The sequence below is a fragment of the Danio aesculapii genome, chromosome 22, assembly GCF_903798145.1.
Source record: "Danio aesculapii chromosome 22, fDanAes4.1, whole genome shotgun sequence".
Taxonomy (NCBI): Eukaryota; Metazoa; Chordata; class Actinopteri; order Cypriniformes; family Danionidae; genus Danio; species Danio aesculapii.
Genome location: NC_079456.1, coordinates 22023925 through 22049942, shown reverse-complemented (window position 1 = coordinate 22049942; position 26018 = coordinate 22023925). Strand labels below are relative to the sequence as shown.

The 26018-nt window shown below is 38.5% G+C and overlaps 1 protein-coding gene across 4 annotated transcripts in view; it reads right to left on the bottom strand.

Moving 5' to 3' along the window:
* The window catches only part of tle2a (TLE family member 2, transcriptional corepressor a), a 52155-nt gene extending 28953 nt beyond the window's left edge, over nt 1-23202 (bottom strand). For all 4 annotated transcript variants that reach the window (XM_056447576.1, XM_056447574.1, XM_056447575.1 and 1 more), the window contains exons 1-3: nt 22690-23202; nt 16440-16600; nt 1621-1684 (exon numbers count right to left, since the gene is read on the bottom strand). In XM_056447576.1, coding sequence (XP_056303551.1) covers nt 1621-1684; nt 16440-16600; nt 22690-22713 — 249 coding nt within the window. In that variant the 5' untranslated portion in view covers nt 22714-23202. The remainder of the gene's footprint in view (nt 1-1620; nt 1685-16439; nt 16601-22689) is intronic.
* Nucleotides 23203-26018: the final 2816 nt, after the last annotated feature.

The window sequence follows — 26018 nt, the reverse complement described above, 5'->3', positions numbered from 1 at the left end:
TACAGTGTATAAATCTCAATCTCTAAAAAAATTCACACTTATGACTGGTTTTGCGGTCCCGGGTCACATATGAAAATTCTACTAAAGACTGTACGTAAATAAGGAAATGAACTACAATACGATAAGGAATTGCAAGTGGAACAATCAAGAGCTTTTAATGAAGATAAAGTTGTTGCCAATACCAATCAGTCAATTACCAATACATTTTAGTAAATACATAAATAAAATGAATAAAATAAATATATAAAATATATAAATACATTCAATTCACCTTTATTTCTATAACACTTCTACAAATGGAGATTGTGTCAAAGCAGCTTAACATAGTTCTAATAGATTGAAACTGCGTCAGTCCAGTTTTTACAGTTGAAGGTCAGTTTAATTAAGTTTGGTTTATTTTTCACACCTGAAAGTCCAAACATTGAAGAGCAAATACAACAATGCGCAGCCCCACAAATCCCAAGCCAAGCAAGCCAAATACATATATATTTCAGTACAGTAGGGTGACATATTCAATTTTGTCATTCATTGAATTTCAGGGTAATGTTGTTTTTTCTGTAAGAGTTCCTCAATTAAACACATTAATTTTCCTTCAGATTAGTCTCTTATTTATCAGGGGTCGCCACAGTGGAATGAACCACCAACTATTCCAGCATATGTTTTACACAGCGGATGCCCTTTTTGCCACAACCCAGTACTGGGAAACTCACTCATTTACACACACTTATACACTACAGCCAATTTTGTTTACCCAATTCTCCTATATGTCTTTAGAAACCAGAGCAGCGACCCTCATGCTGTGAAGCAACAGTGCTAACCGCTGAACCCCGTGCCACCCCTCAATTAAACATGATAGTTTTAGAAATAACACTCATGGTTCAACAAAATACAATCAATTAAGAACTCGCAACATGTCTGTCGTTAATCTTTTTTATAAGATAGCATTTTACTTTTAAAACAACTATATAACAAGCATATTAACAAATAAACCTCACTTTTATAATACAAGTGTTACAACTTTTTAATGAAAAATATAGAAAATACAGCACACTGTGAGGCGAGTAAACAATTTTCACTTTTAAGTAAACAACTCCCTGCAGCTAGCTTGCTAAAGACTGGCCTGAAAGAGTCTAAATATTGTAAATTAATTAAGCATCAAGAATAAAATGAAAAAGGGAAGGAGAGGCTGATAGAAAAGGGTAAAAACACAACAGAGACGGAGGGATAGAAAGACCCTGGCAATGAAAGAAGCCGGCCTGACAGCTGCCTGTTGTATTCACCAGCGCTGCCAAGAGCCCACGGTGTTGCTAGGCGACTCCCACACTAAAAAAATTATGAGCCAAGAAGAAAAAAAAGGGGGGAGAGAAAGAAAACGGACAGAGAAAAGGGGTTAAGCCGTCTGCCAAGAGCAAATGGCATGCCAGGCGCACATAGCTGCCATATCTGTGGGCACTGAGGCACATGGCAGCGGCTCTGAAAACTCATTCTCTGTGATGGATGAGCTGCGTTTGAAGGACTTCTGATTGAGGATTGAAGGAAGATGCTGTCTGCTGTTTGGATGTGTGTCGCTTGTGATGCCTGATGCAAAACTAAGTTGCCGTGTGTGTGTGTTTGTCTTACCATGACATAATGTCTCTGTATTTCGGTCTTCTCCGTGGCCAGCTTTTCACACTCCAACTTCAAACTGCAGAGAAAGAGAGAGAGATGTTTGGTTGGATTGGTCGAGTATAAAATTCTGATGGACTGTTCTGGTGCTCTGATATGCCGTTTTATTTATTCATAATAAGTGGAGGTGAATGATTCAAAAGAGACGATGATCATTTAAAAACTCAGCTCAAGTTTTGGCAAGACGCTGGTTTCTAATCAACTGGAAACAGAAATTTCCCCCATCTTTTAAACAGTGGGCCAATGATGTGTTGCATTTCCTTAGTTTGGAAAAAATAAGACTTAATTTAAATGGTTCTGGGTCCAAGTTCACTGCCATGTGGCATCATAAACTACTTCCAAAGCCAAATAGATGCTCATATATATATATATATATATATATATATATATATATATATATATATATATATATATATATATATATAGACAGACAGATACATAGACAGACAGACAGATAGATATTCAGATGGACAGACAGACAGAGAATCAGACAGATAGAGACAGACAGAGACAGAGAATCAGACAGATAGAGACAGAATCAGACAGACAAATGAAAGACAGAAATGATAAAGAAAGTTTTAAAATGAATAGAAATAAAACAATCAGATACATAGCATACCAAGGCAGGTGTAGCAGACAGATAATGAAGACAGAAAATGAAGACTGGCAGAAGTACAATATAAAGAGATGCATTTAGGCACAGTGATATGAAAAAGACACAGAGATAAACAAAGATGCAGAGATGTGGAACATCCCGGGAAAATTTCAAGTCAACAGCACCTTTAGGAATATGTTTTCTGAGAAAAATGGTGACGTGTTCAATGCTTATTTTACCCGTTTTGATAACAGACATGTATATAGTAAAGAGCAAAGATCAAATTGAACACCGTCAGATAATCAAGACAACACAATAGAGTTCAGATGCAAAAGCTTCTACTGACATTAGAAATTATACTCTCTTTAGATACTTGTATAAGAAAAAAACTTATTCAATATATAAAAGATGAATTTGAATATGTATAAAGACCAAGTTAAAAGGTCGAATGGACAAATAGAAAGACAAAGAGTGATAGATGTGGAGCTTTTTCAGCTAAAAACAGGAAGCCTTATGCGCTTTGCCTGTTCGTTTACACAACAACAGCATTTTTGTGATTGAAAATGCATCTGAAAACAGGTTCAAGTGAAAGCTTTCAAAAACGATGACATCATGTACATACACAGTACGTGTTTACGTAAACAAATACACAACAATCCTGAAGTACATGTTACTCTCCATTCACACAGGGTGTCAGCGTCAATGCTTCCCATTCACTCTGAATGGGAGACATCAAGCATTGCCGAACTGAACTGTGGATCCGTCGGCGTCGCTCCAGCGACATTGTTCGCTGAAGAAGTTGGGAATTTCTCAACTTTTCAAGTGCCAACAGAAGAGTCAGCGAATCAGATCGCTTTATGCAAATACCCCAACTCAGACAGTGGTTGACTGCAGACTAATTTCATTGGCTGACGCTGCTATGACGATTGCGTCAGCCCCAACTTCAGACACGTCCTCTGTCAATCGTTGACGCTGAAGCCCCGTGTGAATCGGGGGGTTAGTGTAGTTGCTCAAGTGTATGCTAACACAAGCATTTCGTTTGCTAACGTTATCAGCAAATTTGTGGATTTACTTCACATTACAACCAACAGTGGAGACACATCACACACTGCAAATCATACGTACACACCAGTGCCGAGCCACCAACAACATCGTCACATCGATGGCAGCATTTGGTCTGGCGCAGGCTTCACATGGTGGCATAGCCCTCGCCATGACTAATGCCAACACTGACCTCTCAAAAAAAATGTAACTACACGTCACAAGGCATGGGACGATAACCGTTTTCAAGGTATACCGCTGTGTTTTCGAAACAAATGAAGAGAGCAGAAGTCAAATGATTCATTTTCAATTATTCTGACATGTTTACTGCTCCAAAATACTTTAAATGTTTCTCAAAATAAAATATATTCTGTTCAATGGGGGGAAATTTTAAATGTTTTTTTATTAACACAGACATTTTAAAAGAACATATTTTAGAGCCGTAATCACAATACCATGAAACCATGATATTTTTAACCAAGGTTATCATACTGTCAGAATCTTATACCGGCCCATGCCTAGTCACAACAACACATAGCGTAAGCTCTCTGATTGGTCAGCTTGGTAGTGTTGACGAATGTGGGCAGCACGGAGAGGGCGAAAAGTTTAAATAAATAAATAAATAGGAGAATTGTTCATTAATCGTAATAGAGTTAAAATGTTACATTAATCGAGATTTTGATTATAGGCCAAATTGTCCAGCCTTATAACATCGCAAGGCCTGTCACAATAATCAGAATATCAACTTATCGAGCAATATTTGCAGGTGACCTTACAAATTTTTGCCATTGCAATATATATTTACAAATTCACAAATAACATTAAAGCCATTTTACAATGACATTTACATTCTACTTCACAGGTGTCAGAGTTTATAAGTGGGCATTTACCTAAATGGACATTTAAGAGTATTTATACAGTTAAAGTCAGAGTTATTAGCCCCTCCTTTGATTTTTTTTCTTTTCTTTTTTAAATATTTCCCAAATTATGTTTACCAGAGCAAGGAAATGTTCACAGTATGTCTGATAATGTTTTTTCTTCTGGAGAAAGTCTTATTTGTTTTATTTCGGCTAGAATAAAATCACTTTTACATTTTTTGAAAACCATTTTAAGGTCAAAATTATTAGCCCCTTTAAGCTATATATTTTTTCAATAGTCTACAGAACAAACCATCGTTATACAATAACTTGCCTAATTACCCTAACCTGCCTAGTTAACCTAATTAACCTAGTTAAGCCTTTAAATGTCACTTTAAGCTGTATAGAAGTGTCTTGAAAAATATCTAGTAAAATATTATGTGCTGTCATGACAAAGAAAAAATAAATCAGTTATTAGAAATGAGTTATTAAAACTATTATGTTTAGAAATGTGTTGAAAAAATCTTCTCCCCATTAAACAGAAATTGGGGGGAATAAATAAACAGGGGGGACAATCTTAATTCAGGGGGCTAATAATTCTGACTTCAACTGTATAATAAAACAATATGGCTATCTGCATTATTTTGCTGTTATATAATCATTATATAATCAGTGGCATAAAATGATCTCAAAATGACAATAATTTCGCTCATCACAACAATTTCTGTGCCAATATATCGCACAACAAAAAATCCTTATCGTGACAGGCCTAAACATTGATGTTGCATTGGTGTAGATGTAGTCTTAGAAAGAAAACAACAGAAGAACAGCAAGAGAGTCAGGAAAACAGGACAAATGGAAAGACTGAAGGACACAAAGACTGGAGGAGAGAAAGGACAAAGTACACTGAAATACACATATGGCAAACAAAAATACAACAAAGATATAAAAACACAAGACAGACAAGGAAAACAACAAATAAAAAAAGACAGATAGCTAAAGAGGGCTGCAATACAAACACATGGACAGAAGGGAAGAGAGAGACAGACAGAAAAATAAAGAGCAACAAATAGAGTCAAACTTAGAGACACAGAGACAGACAAAGAAAAAGGACAAATAGAAATAAAGCAGTACATAAAGATAGATGACATACACAACTATGTAGAGCTAAAGATAAAAGAAATAAAAGAAAATAAAGACAGACAGACTGATAGATTAAGCAAGATATAGATAGATCGATAGTCGCAATCGATCAACAGACAGACAAATTAGACAGACTAAAACAGACACTGACACAAGGACAGACAGACAGCCGACAACCCCAGACTGAACCCACTATGATTGAACAGCACACACTCATCTCCTGGCTGTATTTCAGCTCTTCACACACACTGACTTGTTTGCAGGCGTCAGATTTATGCGAGCGTGCGGGAGGGCCTGGGAAAATTAGAATATGATTAATACTGCAACATTACGGCGCCGCAACAGGTAATAACGGCACATCCGCTCTCCTTCACTGACTGCGCACAACCGTCGATAATTGACTCATTTATCACCGCGAGTGAGGAAGAGCGCAGAGGATGATGGGCGTTGGGTGCAGGAAGTGAGAGAGGGAGCTGGGGAGGATTAAATTCATTCCCCCTGCTAGAATTTATTACAGTGGAATTGCCTCACTGCAAAAGTCACCCCCGTCGCAGGATTTCCGAGAACTGACAAATCTATCGGCGTGCATTTCGCTGAGACCGTCTCTGCTTGCTTAGTTATTTATTTATTTATTTATTTATTTCCCATCTCGCCGGAATGAGTTGGCCTCAATTATGCTGTGGCGAAGACATCGTTCCCTTGTGCAAAATCGTAGGGGAAGCTGCTGAAAATGGCTTGACGGCTCCAAATATTGTCAGGTTCATTGGATAAAGATGCTGGATCTGGTTCCAGGCTCATATTTACATAGTTACGAGATTTAAATACGATCGTTTAAAGTCTCCCACATGGGAAAAGGGTGCAGAGAGTTCAGCGTGCCATGAGGCTGGAGTGGATTTATGGAGGTAAATCAAGGCTAATGTGGAATTAAACTTCAAAAAGGTCAAATCTGTTAAATGCAGGCACAACACCTCGACATGGGATAAACAACAGCGGTGACTGGCTCTGCCAGTAAAACAAATTATCAGTTTCACACCTTACAACAATTTACCATGCTAAAAAAACATTTTATAAACGGTTAGATTGATAAACTCTTAGGGTCAGTGTTCTGACATTTTACCCTACCAGTCGGAGTATGCTAACAACACTGTATTTGAATGTTCTGGAGCTGGGGTTAGGAATAGGGGTGGGCAAGGGTGTTATTACTAGGGTTGGGTACTGAAACCCGATGCCAATATGGCACTGGTACCCATGTAACCGGTATGCACCTGACCGAATCATAGTATTGTCTTAAATTAAACTAAAATCGGAGTAATTGTGTCCATGTAAACGTACTCCGACAACTCAAGAAAAAAAAAAAAAAAAGCTGCACCGATTCCTTTCCACAGGTTAGTAGTAGTAAGCTAATGTAATGTTAATTGCATAATTCAACTCTTGCATTCATGCTAACAAATGATCAAAAGAAATATATTAATGCAATTCAAATATATAAAATATGACTTGATGTATACTTAAAACGTTAATTATATTGTTCAATTAAAATGATTAACTTTTTTTGCTCAATTAAGTTTTCTAGAGTCATCTATCATAATTTTGTGGCTGTAAAGTATTGATTCAGGTTCCATTTTGGCATCGGTACTATTTTAAGAGTATCAATTTAGCACCGAAATAACCCCAAACAATACCCAACCCTAGATATTAAAGCATCATATAACACCACTCCGTAGGAAAATCTGACAGGGTAGGACAAATCGCAAATCGACACAACGCTGGTTTAGATTTTAATTGTTTTTAAGTTAATCAGATCACAAGTAGATGATGAAGATGTAGTCTCTTTCCACTTTTGACTGCTTTCTTAAATTCGTTACAGGGAGGGTCACTTATGGCCAAGTTATAGGTACAGTAAGTTGCTATGAATGCCATAAGGACAAATACAGATGTCTAAATTACAGGTATGTTACTATGAACGCCATAAGGACAAACACAGATGTCTAAATGAGCTCTATGCACAGCTAGAGTTTTAAAGCCAACGATATACTTCCAGTGAAAGCTTAAGTGACTATTTTCAATTTCACAAGGTTCTTTTTCTACATCAATGTTGTAATGTAATTACAATACATTCAGTTAAATAGACTAAGCATTCATTTAGTTGTTCAAGCGTAAAACGAGATGAAAGACCGTTGTAACCACTAGCACCATCAGTAGCAACAGGGCTAGTGCAGAAATTCCATTGAAAATACTGGAGTAAAATAAACTGTCATATTTTAAAGACATGGTGGGGGGATAATTGAATTTAATGCAGTGTTTCCAGTCAGATCCGAGATCCCCTTCATATCGTATATCTAACAGGCAGTGAAGATCGCTGATTTTTAAAGAAATACGATCTTAAACATGACAATTTTGTAATGGAAAGACAGTTCAGTTGAAGCCTGTGGGCTGCCTGGCTGAAAATTAAAAGTCTGTGTGCATATAGCCCATTATAGGTAAGTTACTATGAACAGCATGAGGACAAATACGTTTTCGAACACTTCGGCCCAATCCCAATTCTAATTTTTGTACCCCTACCACTTCCCCCTGGCCCTTAAAACAGAGTGTAAAGGGGAAGGGCTTTAAAATTTACCCTTACAAATCAGGACAGCACTACAGCACCAGCACACGTCATCATATGTCATCAAGATCTCTTGCTTCATGTGAGATCAGACGATTGCGACTGCTGTAGTGATTCCAGCTGCTTTATTTTTTAGTATTTATCTTCAGGAAATCACTGAATGCATATATTATCATAACGATATAATGTGGCAATAAGATTGTAATACTGTGCATTTAACACAGTGGCCATATTCATCCATGTAAACACACCAAAAACAACATTAACATTATTGCAGCCACTAGACTTTTCTGACAGGGTATTGGATTGTCATCAAGTGTCAGAATGTTGTGGGACTGCTGTATAGGATTTATGATTATGGATTATAGTTCACGAAATTTAGCGGTTTTTATTTTAGCGGTTTTTTTTTTTTTAAGCATGACAGTAAAACACATACGCGGTTATGAATATATTTAAATGTGCTTGTTTGTTGTAAATTTTTTTAATAATGACAAAAAATAAAAAATAAACATAATAATAATTTGTGGATCTCCTTACTTCCGGGTGTAACTGTCTGCCGTTGTGGCTGGTGTACTCTGTGAAATTTTTTTGCCCCTTGGTTTCGAGTGTGGTCCTGAAAAATCTTCGTTCGAAGGGGCTATTCACCCCTTAGCCCTACGCCTTCAAGCTAAAGACAATTGGGACACCACTACCCCTTCACGGGAACGCGCAACACAAGGGGTATGGGGAAGGGGAAGGGCTAAGGGGTAGAATTGGGATTGGGCCTTCAAGTATTCAAAAGCTGACATGTTCAAAACCTTTCAGACACCTGTACACTGTAAAAGATGCTGGGTTCCACAAAATTCTTTGTTGTCTCAACACAAATCATTTAAGTTAACCTAATTCTTTTCAAGGTGACACGGTGGCGCAGTGGGTAGCATGTTCGCCTCACAGCAAGAAGGTCGCTGATTCAATCCTCGGCTGGGTCAGTTGGTATTTCTGTGTGGAGTTTGCATGTTCTCCACATGTTCGCGTGGGTTTCCTCCGGGTGCTCAGGTTTCCCCCACAAGTCCAAAGGCACAGTGATTTAGTGAACTGGTGAATTGGGTATGCTAAAATTGACCGTAGTGTATGAGTGTGTATGGATGTTTCCCAGTGATTGGTTGCGACTGGAAGGGCATCCACTGCATAAAACATATGCTGGATAATTTAGCGTTTCGTTCCGCTGTGGCAACACTAGATTATTTAAGGCACTGGAAAATGAATGAATGAATGAATGAATGAATGAATGAATGGAGTAAATAATTCTTTTCACAAATTTAGGTGGGTTGAACGTAAAACAAAGTTGTCCCCCCCCAAAAAAAAAATTCAAACAATTGTGTTGATTCAGCTCATTTTAAGGGCCAATCCCAATTCTAGCCCTTAGCCCTTCCCCCACGTTTTGCATGTTCACGTGAAGGGGTAGGGGTGTCCCAATTCTCTTTAGTTTGAAGGCGTACAGCTAATGAGAAAGGTTAGATAGCCCTTGAAACTGAGATTTTCCAGGACCAGCACTCAAAACCAAGGGGTACGAAAATTTCGCCAAATACACCATCTACAACGGCAGCATGGCTGCACGCAGAACTAAGGAGATGCTAATTAATAGTTTGTCATTATTAAGAATTTTTACAACAAACAAGTATATGTTTTAATACATTTATAAAGGCGTATGTGTTTTACCATCATACTTTTTAAAAAAGAATGCAAAAAAAAAAAACATTAATTTTGCCATCTATAATCCATAATAATAACTGCTGTATAGTAGTCCCACAACATACTTCCACATCGGACACTCGAATACCCTGTCAAAAGAGTCTAGTGTCTGGGAATGACCTTTTTACAGTGTCTGCTATAATGTTAATGTTGTTTGCGTTTGTTTACATAGATGAATATGGCCACGGTGTAAATGCACAATACAGTTCCTATCTTATTGCCATATTATATCATTATGATAACATGATAGCGTTGCCTTCAATGATTTCCTGAAGATAAATACCTAAAAAATAATGCACCTGGAATAACTACAGCAATTGCCATCGTCAATTCCAAATGAAGTAAGAGATTGCGATGACATATGATGACGTGTGCAGGTGCTGTAGTGCTGTCCCATTTTTTAGGGGTAAAATTTGAAGCCCTTCCCCTTCACATTCTGTTTCTAGGGCCAAGGGAAAGGGGCAGGGGTAAAAATAGAATTGGTATTGGTCCTAAGTAAGTAGTTTAAACAAGGAGCAAACATCCTGTTTTGTGTATATTTAGTGTCGTTTACCTGTCATCTGATCAAGAAAATGCAACTTAGTGTAAATAGAGCCCCAAAAATACGCCTTAATAAGAAATCCCACTCACTCCCCAAAATGACATAATAAAAATAGACTCATAAGAAGCCTGAAGATTCTCACCCTAAATAATTACCAAACAACAAATTAAAGCAGCAAGAAATGGATGTAAAGAAAAGAAAAGTCTCCATTCCTCTGTCAGCTGATGTTCACCGAAAGAGGCAACAAATCAGCGAGCAGCTTGTGCCACAACTGTCCTGCCAGCAAAGTACCATTACTTCAATATGTAGACACGAGCTAACTGCACTTTTAATCATCTCGCACACTACAACAGAGCGAATTCATAATAATGACTCAAAGTGAAGCATCTGAATGAGAAGTTGGAGTAAAAAAGCAAATATTCAGTCTGACGGCGAGGAGTATCAGTCCAATTAGAGAAAGTGAGGACACTTCCTTACAGATCTCATCTTCATTTGCCATGCCTGTGCCTCATTAGCAAAAGCCCTTGTGTCTTCTGTATTCTCGCAGTGCTTTTTCATCTCTCTGCTTAAAGTGCACGCACACATAGTGATTAGTTAGTGAAATAGTCCAGTTCAGAGCTAAATTAAACCCCATTACTGCCTGAGAAAGGATTGATGAAGGTTTTGCCTTTGTGGCAAATTTGCATTTGTGCTGCGCACACACATAAACTCATATACCCTTTGAAGCCTGAAACGAGCTCAACGCTAGTGCATGGACACAAATACATTTCAAAAATCTGCATAATTGCATTCTCAGTGTTGTCACTGGGGGAGCTAGATTATTAGTTTTCTTCAGGTCAACAACTGGTGGTTAATAATTAGTTTAAGATAATACTGGTAAGCTTGTTTGTATAACAGAATAATGGTTAGCATGTTTATAGCTGGCTACCTGAATAATAGCAAAAGGCAAGAACACACCAAATCAGCTTTGCACTGTTGGCACTAGAGGGCGCGTTGGCCAAATTAGCATTCTGAATCCGTGTCAGAACTCTTAATTGGCTATTTTGTTTTTCAAACGAGTCTGTCTCCACAAGAATGAAAGTGAAAGTGATAAAAGCGAGCAAAGAATTTCATGAATGAACAATTTTAGAACATGAATGGTCTTAAATGAAGAAACACGTAAACAAAACTCATTTTCGAAATAAGCAAGTGGCAAATTTTTAAAACATATTAGAGCTGCACGATTCTGGCTAAAATGAGAATATTATATTTTTTTTATTATTAAAATCAAGATCACGATTTTCTCACGATTCTGTGGATGTAAAATAAAGGTTAATATGAGTAGGCTATTATTATTGTAATTCTCAAACATATGGTAAAACAACAATAACATTTGGTCTTTGTTGGTCTGCTGTTGGTTAAAATGCTAAATAGTGTATAGACTTGGAACAGTGGACTTGAACAGACTTCAAATACGTCCTGTTTGTTAATTCACAATAAACTGATGACATCAGAATACAATTGTTTATAATTCTGAAGTTGAATTAGTATGTTTGAGACATATGCTTGCAATCTGTCATTAACAATATTATTAGACCACTTTTTTCCAATGGTAAAATGAGACCTTTGAATATAATGCAAAAGGGAGTCTGATAATGACATTGTTATATAGGCCAGAGTAGTTATACTAACACTGTTAAACAGTTTTCATGCACAACACTTTGTGTTCACTATGAAAAATGCATATGAAATGCTTGTCGTAATTGCAACTCATAACAAATCACATAAAATGCGATATGATCATTTGAATAATATGCACGCTTTTGGTTTCACTTTCACTGCCGAGTGAGCACATGTCATGGCTGCCATCATTCTGAGAAAAAAAAAAAAACAACAACATGCATGCAAATCATACATCCCATGCGGCTCCCAAATGATCACTGTGCACCAAACTGAACGTTATTTACAAATGTATTACCTGTTATTCACAGCCTATGCAGGTACTGATCACTAAAGTAGACATCATTGGCGTGCATGAGCACATCCTCTCTATAGTAAACAAACAGTGCGTCAGCTCATGCCTGATTTTGCGGCCACGAATACGTCATTAGATTGAGACAGAAATTATTTTTTGGGGTTAATTATTCCTTATAATAATGTTCATGTAGCTGAGCAATGCATGTAAAACAATGTGAAGACTTGTGTGAAAGCCTTTACACTTCTCTCCTGACCTTGAAAACAATTGGCTGAATCGTAGAAAAGCAGAATTAAGATTATGTGTAGGGTCGAATCAAGATTGCGATCTTTTTCAAATTAATTGTGCAGCCCTAATTCATATATAATTTCAATAAATTAAAAATGGTCAGTCTTTCATAGAGCATGCTAATCAGCACTAATTTAAGTCACTTTAGTTCCTATTGTACAGAATAAGACCCAGCTCTAAAGTAGGAGCTAATTTAGTCTGACCAAAAGGCATTGCCATAAATAAAATCATTCCTGCAGTCCTACATTACCAAAAGTGCTAGGCGCCAGTAGTTCCTTATGTGTGAAAGCCTCTCTTGTATGCTGTAGTGCTGTGGCAAATAATCATTTAAGAAATTGATTCTGCATCGATTCTGAGATTTTCGATATGCATCACTATTCTTTTTTACATGGAGTCTAAGCTTAGTTTTTAATAGCAGATGGCACTGTAAGCTTTACAAACAGACATATTCTGCTTGTGTCTAATTCCTTACAAATAATATACCCATTAATACAGTTTAGAGTTGTCACGATACTAGAATTCGATACTAAAATAAAAAAAAAAACATCCACTTCCCGCAAACATTTGAGCGCTGTAGAGCGCATTCATTAAACAGCGCTAATTTGCCATTGTGTTCACAAGCTCAACAGAAATTACTGTGATTGGCCGTAAAGGTCATCGGTTCACCAAACTCACCGCTGTAACCACTGGAGCATTTTAAATCCATGATTCATCAGCAGATCACTTGTATGTCAGCTTATGGATAAACCAGGTGATCGCCATGACTTTAAAACGCTCCAGTCTGCCTGTATCTGTGGTTACACTCATGGCCCGTTTTCACCGAGTGATTCAGTACAGTACACTTTTTTGCCCGTTTCCACTGTCAAAAGGTACCTAAAAGCGAACAGTACAGTATCACTTTTTGGTACCCTTTGCAAGGCAACTAAAGCGCAAGCGGTTTCGCTTTCTCGCGTGCGCTTGCCACACGTCAATATTTGCAATAACGAGGACCTTCACGGCCAATCACAGTAATTTCTGTTGGGCACGTGAACACAATGGCAAATCAGTGCTTTTTAAGATTGTGCTCAACCGTGCTAAAATGTTCGCTGGAAATGGACGTTTTTAAAATTTTAGTACTGATTAGTATCGAATACCAGTATTGTGACAACCATAATATAGTTTGGATGGTTTATGCAAATAAGAGTGTTTATAGCAAATTGCGTTCATGCAAATGGCGTTCACAAAAACAGCGATGCATCTTGAAATTGATCAGAACCAATGCAGAATCAATTTCTCAAACAAGAATTTGCCACAACTCTTGTAAGTGTCCTCTGCTTTCATTAAGGTGGACATATTTCCAATAAAACAAGGACTCCAGCGCATTATTCCACATGGTGAAAACCTCCATCAATACAAGTACAGAGCAAAGTTTTCTGATGAAAAACTCTGTCTGACACACAACGACATTAAAGTGCAATTGCGAACCAAACCACCCACCACAAACATATGCGCTTAAATACACACGCTGGATGGGGGAATGCCGGGCCACACACATACAGATGTATCCAGCAAAGTAGGCCTAAACCACAAACCCCAGATTTCATCATAAAGATGCCTAGAATCCACTAAAAAGTCCACTATGTCTGGGCACAAAGACGGTATAATGGGTATCAGCGCAATGCTGTTTGTGTGCGGGTGGCTGTCTGTGGGTAGCTTGTCTTTATGTCTGAGCCATAGCAAACCCAGAGGACACATTAGCAAGGTTGGTGAGCTGGTGTGTTTGGAAAGGGCTGGGCAAAGCAAGAACTACTGTAATGAGAACCTCCGGTCTAAAACCCTCCTGCTTGCTGATTAGAGGCCTTCTACACCCAAACCTAAACACACGATCATGACCACGCAGAGACATACGCAAAAACATGTGTAGCGCTGCAAGCAACACAGCATGGTAACACCGTATGGAGCAGCTCTCTTTGTTATGCAGTTCCTGCCCAGTTCACATTTCCTGCTGGACACTGTGCTGTAACCTGACCTCGGCCTAAGTGTGTTTCTCACATAGACCAGCACCCACACACAAACACACCTCTCCCTGGCTCATCTTGCCAAATCTCTTTAGCTCTGACTCTTTCCTGTCCTTTAATCCAACACCAATCAGCCTCCAGACACAAATTACGAGAACTAAAATTAAAATCTAAGCCACGCCATGTATAGCCGAGATCTGTCTGTGCCTGTCTGGTGTGTCCCGTGTGTGCCTGCCACGTTCTACCTGGAGCAGGTCCAGCCCTGTGGCAGGAGAATTCTTATGGGAAATGCCGCATCTGAAGCACCATGGGAAGACTTCTGCTAATCTTGTTCACTGACCTAAAGAAGATCTGCAGATTCAGACTCATAGTGATGCTTCAAAAGTGGCATTCAAGGACTAATTAAGGTTAGTCCTTGAGCTGGCAAGAATTTTACTTCAAACTGTAAAAATCACCCTTTGACTTGAAATAATGGTATAGAATTCTGCATGTAAGAAAATCCAGTCTCCTAATTGGCGATTAGAGTCCTGACTTTGAGTTGGGGGCATCTCAATTAAAGATTAATGCGAGATGCTAAGTGGTATTGATCATAATTGTGAATCTTGAGTGTATGGTGTAGTTTCCACACAATGCCAGCACCACTGATGAAAAAACAGGGATGAAGCTTGTCATGAAATTCTGCTATTTCAGCTAAATTATAAGGCATCTGGCTTTTCTGACATTTCCCATCAATCTTTTTTCATCTTGAATAAAAAGCCTCTATTACATACCTAATGTACATCTTTTGTTCTTTATATTTTGCTCTTACCATCCAACACATGTAAACAAGAAATGTCTTACGCGTCAATTTGATAATAAAAGTACAGGTGTTTGGCTCTCTGCTTCAGCCTCGAGTCAGATTCCTTCCGTTTTTGCACACTATGACTCAACTAAAAGCAAATGAGAACAACCCATAAATATGATTGGGGACTGATACAGAGCCAAATGAGAGCACCATCATGGATTAAATTTAATTAGAAAGGTGTGCAAGATGACTGCTTAGATGTTGGTTTCTGGGAAAGTTTTTGTTCAAACACAGTTACAAGCAAATCTACATGTAAAATCAGTAGCCCTCCAAAAAGCTGAATTCTGTTTGTACAGAGGATGTTTGAGCTTATTTAACTCTGAAGACAGGAACAGAACAGACCTAACAATAGGAATGTGGGGACTGGGTGGATTTGCCAATTCTGGCATGGGGAATCAAAGCCATAGCCGTGTGAAGGCTTGCCAATGATAAGAAGAGGTGTGCAAATGCGCAGAGGGGGCAAGGACTACCATGCAGAAGAGAATGCCAGCACCTACCAGAAATCCCACACGGGTCATGCCTGGTCTGGCCACATTCCTGAGTCTCAGAGTGCACATCAAACACAACCCCACAGAATCAAAGGCGCACATGCATGTTATGAGAAAGTCTTTCTAAAGCTTGAGGTTCTATGTCTTATTTGTTAGAAATTTCAGATAAAACTTTAATTTTATTTAGCAGCCAATTTACACACTTACAGGCCTAAACAAGCCAGAGAATAGCTTATGTTGAACAGGGGTCTCCAATACAACTCTTCAAGGGTGGCCTTTTATTCATCTAAAAGAGCTTAATTTGCAGGTTAAAGTGTATTTTAGGCTGGAACTCTACAAGAAAACTGCCTATGAGAACCAGAATCTGACCTTGCATTGAGTAGAAGGTTGATGGATAACCAGCTGTTATGGCTGAAGTCTACCATTTTAGTCAAGCTGCTTAGGGCAGTCAAACAACTTTGGGTAAACATACAACAAGCCCCAAAAAGCAACCTGATCAGCCTACACATTCACATTGCAATCTTTCAGTGTAACCTTGTTCCTACAATTACATTGCATCAAGAATTCAGCAAAATGTGTGCTCCCATGGGATGACTAAATTACAGGCTTGGGGAAAAAATGTTTCCCAATAATACTGACACTGGTCATCTTAGAGCTTAGCAAGTGCAAGTATTAGCAAGGGTATTGTACCTGTGATATTGTGTCTGCAGGAATTGAAACTCCTCCTTTATGCGGTCTAGGGTCTCAGGGTAAGTGAGTTTCAGAGGTTGTGTTGACCCCGATGCAGCAGCAGCCGCAGCTGCTGCTGCTGCAGCTGAAGCTGAGGACCCTGGTGGAGGTTGCAATGGAGCCTAGAGTAGAGAAAATTAGGAAGGTTAGGATTTGAAATGTTTTTAAACTGAATGGGTGTTGCATTTAGAGAGAACACACAAAACCTCCTTGCAAGCAAATTCCTGTAAAAGGCTGATGGTTCTAATGAATAGATCAAGTACCAAGCAGTGTTTCGGACTTTTATTTCACTTTTATTTTCACTTTTATTAAACATTTATTTCAGAATAAGCTTTATTTGCCAAGTGTACACAAACAAAGAATTTACACTTACAATGAAACTGCTTAAAACTGTGGTATTACACATTCTTCAAAAATCAGACGATTCAGAAAATAGATTTTAATCATTCAGCATGAACTTGATGAAGAACCCATTGCATTGAGGCCTGTGAGCAAGATAGAGTGCTATGCACAAGGCAGACATGAAGGACACTGATGAAAGACAAGCTCCCCAGAATGAGAGAGAAAGCAACGAAAGAATGAGAGAGGATGGGGGTTGGGGTAGTTCCATGACATAGGCCCATTGTAAAGGGATAAAGCATTACAGACAGATGCATGTCTATATCACAGAAGCTGTGGGTATGGTAAAGATGGGGGATTGGGGTGGGGACCACGCTCTGTGCTAGAATTAAGACATTATGTTTAAAATTAAGAATGGATTAGAAGAGAGTGCAAAAAAAAGCACCCCATCATGGTTGGACCCCACGATGCAAACTGAATTCCCGCAACTTCAGCAATTAAGAGCTTGGCCTCAGGGTAATGCAGACAGACAGGCAAACAAAAGCCTATGCGCTGTACATTAGGACCTGTCCATCCATCTATCTGTCTCCAAGCACCTCTGTTGATGAAGGTCCTCAAGCTTGTGACTGCCACCTCACAGGGGTCCTTGCACTTCTCACGAGAAGCTCTTTTTCTAATGAGCCAAAGAGGGTTAAATCTCCAAAAGGGACATGATTGATCAAATGTGAAAGTGCATAAAGCCCCATTACTTCAATTAGTATGGAGCATTTGGTTTTGACGGTGGTCACATTTACTGCCAAACACTTGAGAGGCTAACTGTTGGCAAAGTGTCACAGGGTGTTTTGAGCATGTGTGACCTGCATTAACACTGGAAAGGCTTTAACCTAACCAGGAATTACTGAAAGAATGAAAACAGTACATGGACAGTTTAAGCTTAAAGCTCGTCTTGGAGGGATGGGGACAGATGTAGCTGCAAATATCCAATGGGGGGGTGGGCGTGTAGGGTGTCTGCGGGTAAAAGGGGTCACCCTGTGTCGGGCAGGCGGCTTGGAATACTAGGGGGGAGATGTTTAAGGGGGGGTTGGACCAAACTACACAGGGAGAATAGAGCCTCTCGGCCTGTGGCTCATGGGAGACACAGCGCATTGTTAGAGTCTCTAACGAGCTCCTCTCTCCAGCCCTGCATTTCAATCTGCTGTCCAGATCCCCAGGCTCTCACAGCTCCAGCCTAGCAGGGAGCACACACACACACTACAATTACTTCTCACAGGCCAAAGAAAAGAGTCTGGAGAACAAGAGGAGGAAGGCCATTTGACGGGGGGAGGCGGGAAGAAGGGGGAATGACACTTGGCTCTATTCCCTTCTTCCTCTTTATCTCCTCTCTCTCTACCCCACCCAGCCTCTCACTCTGATATTCACCTCTTTTTATAGAATTTTGCGTACAGGTGCAAAGAGACTTCCGGAAAAAAAAAAAGAAAAAGAGAATTGACAAAGAGCGGGCCTTTACTAAAAGACTGAGACCAAAGGGCCAGTCGCATGGAGCTTCTTGGAGACTGAATGTTCATTAATTAGACATTCAGGTTTCCAAAACCACAAAGTGTCATCACCTTAGAGGCCTTTATTATGGTTCTTTCTATGTGTCCAGTCTCAATACAGCAGCCATTTTGATTCAGTGCTCTTATAACCCACTTCCCAAACTAAATCGGCTGTAAATCCCATGCAACTTTCTTTGATGTTGTCATAATAAATGGTTCACTTCACCTTGACAGCTACACAAGTTACTAGATTTTAACCTGGCATAATCAGTACTGTGGGCCACTCTTGTCTTAGCAAGAGTCACGATGACAGTAATCTGTATTATGGCAAAACTTTGAACGCTTAAGTTGACCGAACCTTTAAATTTCTGATTATGCAATGCTGACAAGTCACACAAAAAAGGGAGTAACGCTTTCAAATTGATGCTAAATTTATCATTTTGGACTTTAAATATAAACGAATTACTAAGAAGTTCTCTCATGACCTTTAGTAAGAAACAGCTCAGGATAAAGTTAAAGTCTGTTGAAAATTATAGCTTGGGCTGTCTAGATACTATGAAAAGCCCGGTATATACATTATAGTCATGTCCAAATACATTTCTTTACCACACTAACAATGACTCTTGGAAAGTGTGACTGTGCAATGTTTTCATTTCTTTCCCACTAATTACATGTTGTGTTGCATCAAACCATAATGATCTCCCAAATCCCCTGCCCACCCACTTATTCAGACACAAAATGAAGAAGACACTGCTAAACACTCCAAAAATCATAGACGCTGAGAGAACTGCTGCTTCTATGTCCACTGAGCTTTCCAAACCACAGCTTCTTTCTTTCTGTCAGAGGTCTGGCTGAGGGACCTACAAGACTCCCACATGGCCTACATCCGAGAATTGCTACATAGTCTGTGAAATTCTGTGGCCAGCCATGATGACCGACATCCCAAAACCTGTCAACACAGTGGCCTAACCTTTGATAAAGCTGTTTCTCTTTTCACACACAAATCACTTGAAAAGATCTGACCACAGCCTTGACGTTTCCATTCCCAGAGAAAAGCTACACAGCCCAGTTTAGAATTTGCCAAAGTTTTTAACTTGTTGCTGAGATCATTGTGTTAATTATAACTGTGCTTTAAAAACAGCTGTATTTTCTGTTAAGGCAGAGGTGCCCAACCCTGTTCCTGGAGATCAACCTTCCTGCAGAGTTCAGCTACATCCTTGATCAAACTTACATGAATCAATTAATGAGGACCTGAACAGCACCTGATAACTACAGGCAGGTGTGTTTGATATGGGTTGCAACTAAAATCTGCCGGAAGGTAGATCTCCAGGAAAAGAGTTGGCCCCCCTGTCTTAAGGAGTCTTTTCTTGGTAGTCACCAAGTGAAGCCTTTGAGAACCAGCGAGTCTGTTATTATCATGCTTTTGCCTAAAAAGTTAAGAATTCACACGAGCATCTACACAAGAGAAATGAGACTGAGGCTAAAAAAAACCTTAAAGGACTTTCTGTATCTCTGAACCATATGATGTCGATATGAAAAACCTCTTTAGGTGTACACAAAAATCAAGCAACCAGGCCATGCTTTATGCGGCAACATTTGAAGTTCAGGGATTGCATAAGAAATCTTTCGACTAGTGTCAACAACTAGCATCCATTTGCATTTAAAAGAACCACCCAGGGAATCTGACCTAGGCGCGGCCTTGTTTCATTGATTCCATACTCTACGGCAGCATGGAGCTTTAAGGAATGCCCCAGTAATCCCTTACTTAGACGGGGGAGGGGACGTGGGGTGTAGTATGGTGCCAGGCACCTGTTTCATTAACATCACACATCTTTTCTCTACCCTCTCCACAAGCTCGTTATTCAAATTTCCCCGCTGTCAGGATACATTAGCGGTGCCGCGATGTTGGCTTGTCAGCTGTGGTAATTGCTCTAGGTGCTTCCTTTATGAGGTAACCCGCAGCCTGTTTGTTCTTTCAGTTTCAAGGAATTCCGCACTTTCTTCCAATGACTTTTGCAAACCTTGTCCAGAATGCTTCAATTCATGGCTGAGGGTGCCAAGGCATGTGCCATGGCCGGAACGGGCCATGCCTTGATTTTACTCGGATTCCTCTGGAAACAGAAGGCTGGAGGAAAGAGCAAGAGTGTCAGGAAGGATGTTGGTGCTCCTCTGTTTGTTGATATCTTAGCTGGAGCGGATCCCTACAGAAGCCAGAATTAGGACCAATCAGCAGGTGTCAGCAGTGGGAACTGCCCACTATTTCAAACTGGCAATTAAGATGTTCCACTTGGTAGTCCAGTTACACACAATTTAATAATAAAAGTAGTGATGGAGGCCAGCAAACTATTTTGTGTTTAATAGACATCTAATAGACTTCTAAATGTAAACAGCTTGGCTAAAACAAGACTAAACTTGGGCTGTCAGTGAAAATATAATAGACATCTAAGAATAGCCCAAAACTAGACTAATCGTCAAATAGACATTAGACAGAATTTATATGTGTAGTCATTCATTTCGGTTTATTTGATGACTCGTCTAGTTATGGCCTATTCTTAGACGTCTATTAGATTTTCACTGACAGCCCAAGTTTAGTCTTGTTTTGACCAAGACGACAATGTTTAGACATCTATTAGACATCTTTTTAAAACAAAAATGCTTATTAGGAGGCCAGTCTCAGATGCTTATGATCCAGGCTGTGTTCTGCAACACCGGTGCAAACATTATTTTTCTCTTTTGATTTGATTTCAAAAGTCCTTATGTTTTTAGATATGACTCTCACTATTAGCCGTAAGTTAGATGGTGGACAGCAACCACTTATGCTCCTTTTCAATAATAAAGACACTTTTAAAAACTGATGGACTGATTAATTAGCATGAAATTTGCCGCCTTGTTAAAGATTTCCGCCAACATCAAACAAATGGTTTTGAATAAAACCGATTCTTTAAACATTCTTTAAAATTCTGAAATAGTAACCTTATTTACTCGTTGAGTAATGTGTGGGTGGATTCTGTCTGTTTTAACTTCTTTATTTAATGTACAAGTTCTTTTTCCACTTTCCATCCAACATGTTTGTTCTTAATCAACTTAATTAAACGCCTGTAAAAAATAACACCTCTCTGCAGATTTTATTCCGTATATGGATAATAATAGATAAAGATATGATCTGGACCAAAGAAGATCACTTATTAAAAACGTCAAAACATGACTGAATCACATGTCAACCACCTCTTCATGTCTCAGGTTGTTCAAGGTGAGTGGAAAGAGGCCGTATTCAGAAGTAGCGGAGTGCCCTGGAAAAACAGGTTGGACCAATCGCTCATTCTAAGGAGAAATAAGAAAAGAACTAAGCAGCCTAGTCATCACAGAGCAACAACTAAAAGGGGTGGAAATCCTAAATACTTCACCTATGTAGTGTGCATCTCCTTCAGATCACGAAATTGCACACCCCAGTGAAATCTAATTTCCATCCCTTAGGAAATGAATGTCAAAGCATTCTTGGGGAAGGTTAGGGGTGCTGGGGGAGGGGTGCACACTGACTGTAGGGAAATCTCAGGAAGGATTTTAACACTTAGTTTGATTCAATCAGTCAGGCGTGTTCAATGATAAATTAATAATTTATTAAATAGTGGTCAACAAATATTTTTTTAACAGTCAATAACGTCAATATGATAACTAGAGTCTATGGTTGCCTAAATAACACCACACATATGATAAAAACTTTGAACAGAAACCAAGCTAACACTTATTCTCCATACACTATATATTCTGACAGAACTTTTGCGACAAGAGAGATCTAATAATCAACCAAGGATCATGATTATTCAAATTTAAGAAGTCCCAAGCTTCTTTGGGAGATGTTACATGTCATAAGGTAAAATATATGCAGAAATAGCAAATCTAAAAGAGCCTGTGGTCATTGTGGATGTATATGTAGTACTACAATCTGAAAATTAAACTAAAATGTATGAAAAACTTGTACTAAAACTTGTAGTAGCTGCAATTCATCACCAAGTACAGCAGTAGTAAGATATACATACAATATTACGTGGGTACAACAATAACATAATGGGAAAGTGGTATCTAAACACAACGATTCAATTCATTTAATGCATTGTTTACCTTGAATGTTTGGGACAGAATTCAAGCTAATTTAAAAGCACATTTTACGGTCTCTCGGTTAGATCCAATCGTTATTGGTCAAATCGCAATCCACGAGAACGTTTAGCCAAAATTATGAGACAAAGGGTACAAACACACTTTGTTTTATATATGATATGCACTAAAGCGCATTGCGCACCAAGCAGACGGTCATTTTACTGAGTAGTGAGGCAACTTACCGGAGGTCGATTCTGGGGAAACATGGTGAATAGCGCGGTTTGTTGCGGTTTGAGAATCTTCTTTTCGATGCTGTGTTAAATGATGTTTCGGTAGACTTTGCGCCTGTCTGTAGGTCTCAGAAGAACATTTGGCCCTGTTTCGGCGGCGCCAGGCTCGGCTCGCGCATTCCTCGCTCAAGACTCCCTTTGTTCTGCTTTATCGCGCGATACAAGATGCGCCCAGTCCGGTATCGAGTCCCTCAATACGACGCACCTCGCAATATCAGAATGCACGCGCTCGGCCTTCAGAGCTCCCCCGCCCTTGATGTGCTTTACTAATGAAAATAATAAAGAAACCAAGTGGATGGCCAGCTATCGTGCTCCCAAGACGCGACACTCAACGCAGCCGCAGCTTCTTTTGTCTGCTTGTCTCTCTCTCTCTCTCTCTCTCTCTCTCTCTCTCTCTCTCTCTCTCTCTCCCCCCTCATCCGCTCCTTCCTTTCGGATCCTCAGCTGTTTTTCAATGGGACATGCGAGTTGTTTTCTTCAAGAGAAACGCATGCCCCCCCGTGCAAAAGAGAGAGAGAAGGGGCTTGGCTTGTGGTAACCAGAAGCAAAGAGTTAAATTCTCAAGTTACACTCATTTTAGGCTGCGGTGGGAGTAGGAACCCCTAAAACGCATGGGTTAATTTGTTTATGTTGCTCTATGTGGGGCAATAGCAAATATTGGTGTTTGATAGGAGAAATAGTAGAAAAATCGATAATTAGAAAATTTTGCATACATTTAATGTCATGTTAATATTCTGATATGACGACTGTAACATTTCAAGTAGCCAGTATGCAAACAGTAAAACTGTATAACTAAAACACACGAAATATTGAAGAAAAATATTGAGAATATTAAAAGATTCTCTGAGTTTGAAATATGAAAATGACTAGATTAGCTTTCACATACATGTTTTTGTCACATGACAACAAAATGGCTACCCGCAATTTGCTAACAACACACCAAACTGGCAGATAAAACATTTGAAATATTAACATGTTTGTTCAAACGCTCTCCTTTTATGAGAAAAATGTTACAATTTGAGGTTTGGATTGTAAGATTTATATTTTAAGCCTTTACAAATACAATGTATACATTAAACAGCTTTATCTGAGAATATTAATGCATGCTACTCTATATATTATACTCTATTATAGTTAATATTAATTGGAAAAGAGCCCACTCCCTTCAAATACACTATTAATAACAAAATTAAGGAAATTCATTTTAAAATACCACATACAATTTACCCAGTAGAATCTTTATTATCAAAGTACTTTGAAATGGAGGACATCTGTGGTTTCTGTAATGCGGATAAAGAGAGACTGTCATTTATTTTTTGAATGCAACGTTGTAAACAATGTCTGGAAGGATGTAGCCAAATATGTTTTTAAAATGACAAAACTTGGATATTATTTTACATTAAAAGATATTATTTTTATTATGAAAACAAATCCAACAAAAGTCTTGAATATATTGTTAATCTCTTTATTTTATTGGCAAAATTTTACATACACAAACACACATTTGCTAAGTCATCTCTCACATTAACAGTTTTTTTTGTATCGAGTTTGACTCATTTACTTCTACTGTGAAACTGTTGAAAAGTCTGAGATATGTATCAATTATTAATACACTTTTGATCTCTGTCAATTCCTAAAATAATTGGATGTAGAAATGCTGAACACTATGCTTTGTGGATTTCATTTTATTAAATTAATTTTTTATTGTTTATTTATTACCATTATTCTATTCTTTTTAATGTTTCACCTTTTATATTGTGTTGTATGTTTGTTCCTGATGATTTATGCAAAAAAATAAATAAATAACTTTTAGGTTTTTTTTTTTGATGATGACCTTAAAACAAAACTACTTAAAAACCCTGAGCACTACATATAAAAGCCGTATTTTGTGATGTGGTTTAAATATAGCAGCTCGTCTCTGTCGGCTATTCACACGTTCCCCTCACGTTGTCTAATTTTATGCACAGGACTTCGATTGAAAAATAAGGGTGCAGCTAACTGTACAATGATTGAATGAAATCTCCACGTGGGGTTTGACCCAGCCACAATCAACACTGGCTTAGGGATCCAATCGGAGCCGAGAGCACCCCACGTGGGGCATGCTGACCGAACGCTGATTGGTGCGCGTCACGATTATAGAACCCCAAACGTCAGTCATGCGCTCAGAGCGCCCAAGAAAACCATTTAACCCTTTCGATGCGAGCGGTGGAGACGTTTGAATTCACATTTCAATTCCCTTTGTGATGTAAAGCAGTTTTTTTTACTCCTCCTTTTTATTACTTTAAATCGCTTTGCATTGTTTTACAGCGCCCACAATGAAATCCCACGGCCAGTGGTTTAAAACCAAGACCCATTTCCTATGTAAATCACTTTTTGTTTAGATTCTCCATCTGTCTCGATTCCTAAGATAGTAAGTCCACATTAATTTTTCTGATCTTTGATCTGGAAGACACATGAAACATTTCTTCGCTATAAAGATAACATGCTTCAGGGGGCAATAAGATCCAGCGAGTGACCTAAATCAAACCTCTGGTGTGTTTAGCTCTGGGTCAGGGAATACAGCTTAATATGCTCACAAAGGCATTATCTTATCGGAAGCTGCATGGAATATCTTGGATACAGTGTTAGTATTGGCGTTTTTGATCAACTTATTGATGCTTTTTATGAACTTATGCTCTATAAAAAATTGTGGGGTGAAAAAAACCGATAAGACAAATTTAACTAAAAGAACTTTTATTTAATAAAATAGAAAAAAAAAATATATATATATATATATATCATGCTTTTTTCATTGTTTTAGTTATTAGTTAAAAGTGAAAAAAAGTTAACCAAATTTTATGTACAACAATGATTTTCAAGACAGATTTATTCAAACATTAACATCACAACTAAAAAAATACAATGAATACAATCTAGTTATTCATTTTTTTCCTTATTAACTAACAGTAAACATTACCATTTCCCGAGGTAAATGCAACATCTTACAAGCAGTTTATTCATGGTCGAAACACTTATTGATTTTATTAAGTCATTTTATATCCTTAAGCATGCCTTCTGTTGTTCATTACAGATGCACCAATATGATTTTTCTATTTTTATTGGCCAATATGATACCAAATTTTAACTAAAAAAGTCTGCCAATTCTGATACAAATACTGACATATTGGTCAAATGCATACAATAGTAGCAAGTTTGTTTTTTTACCATTAAATTTGACTAAATATGAATTCAATATATTTAATAGTCCATTTCAGGAGAGGCACAAGTTTAGATAAGTTAAA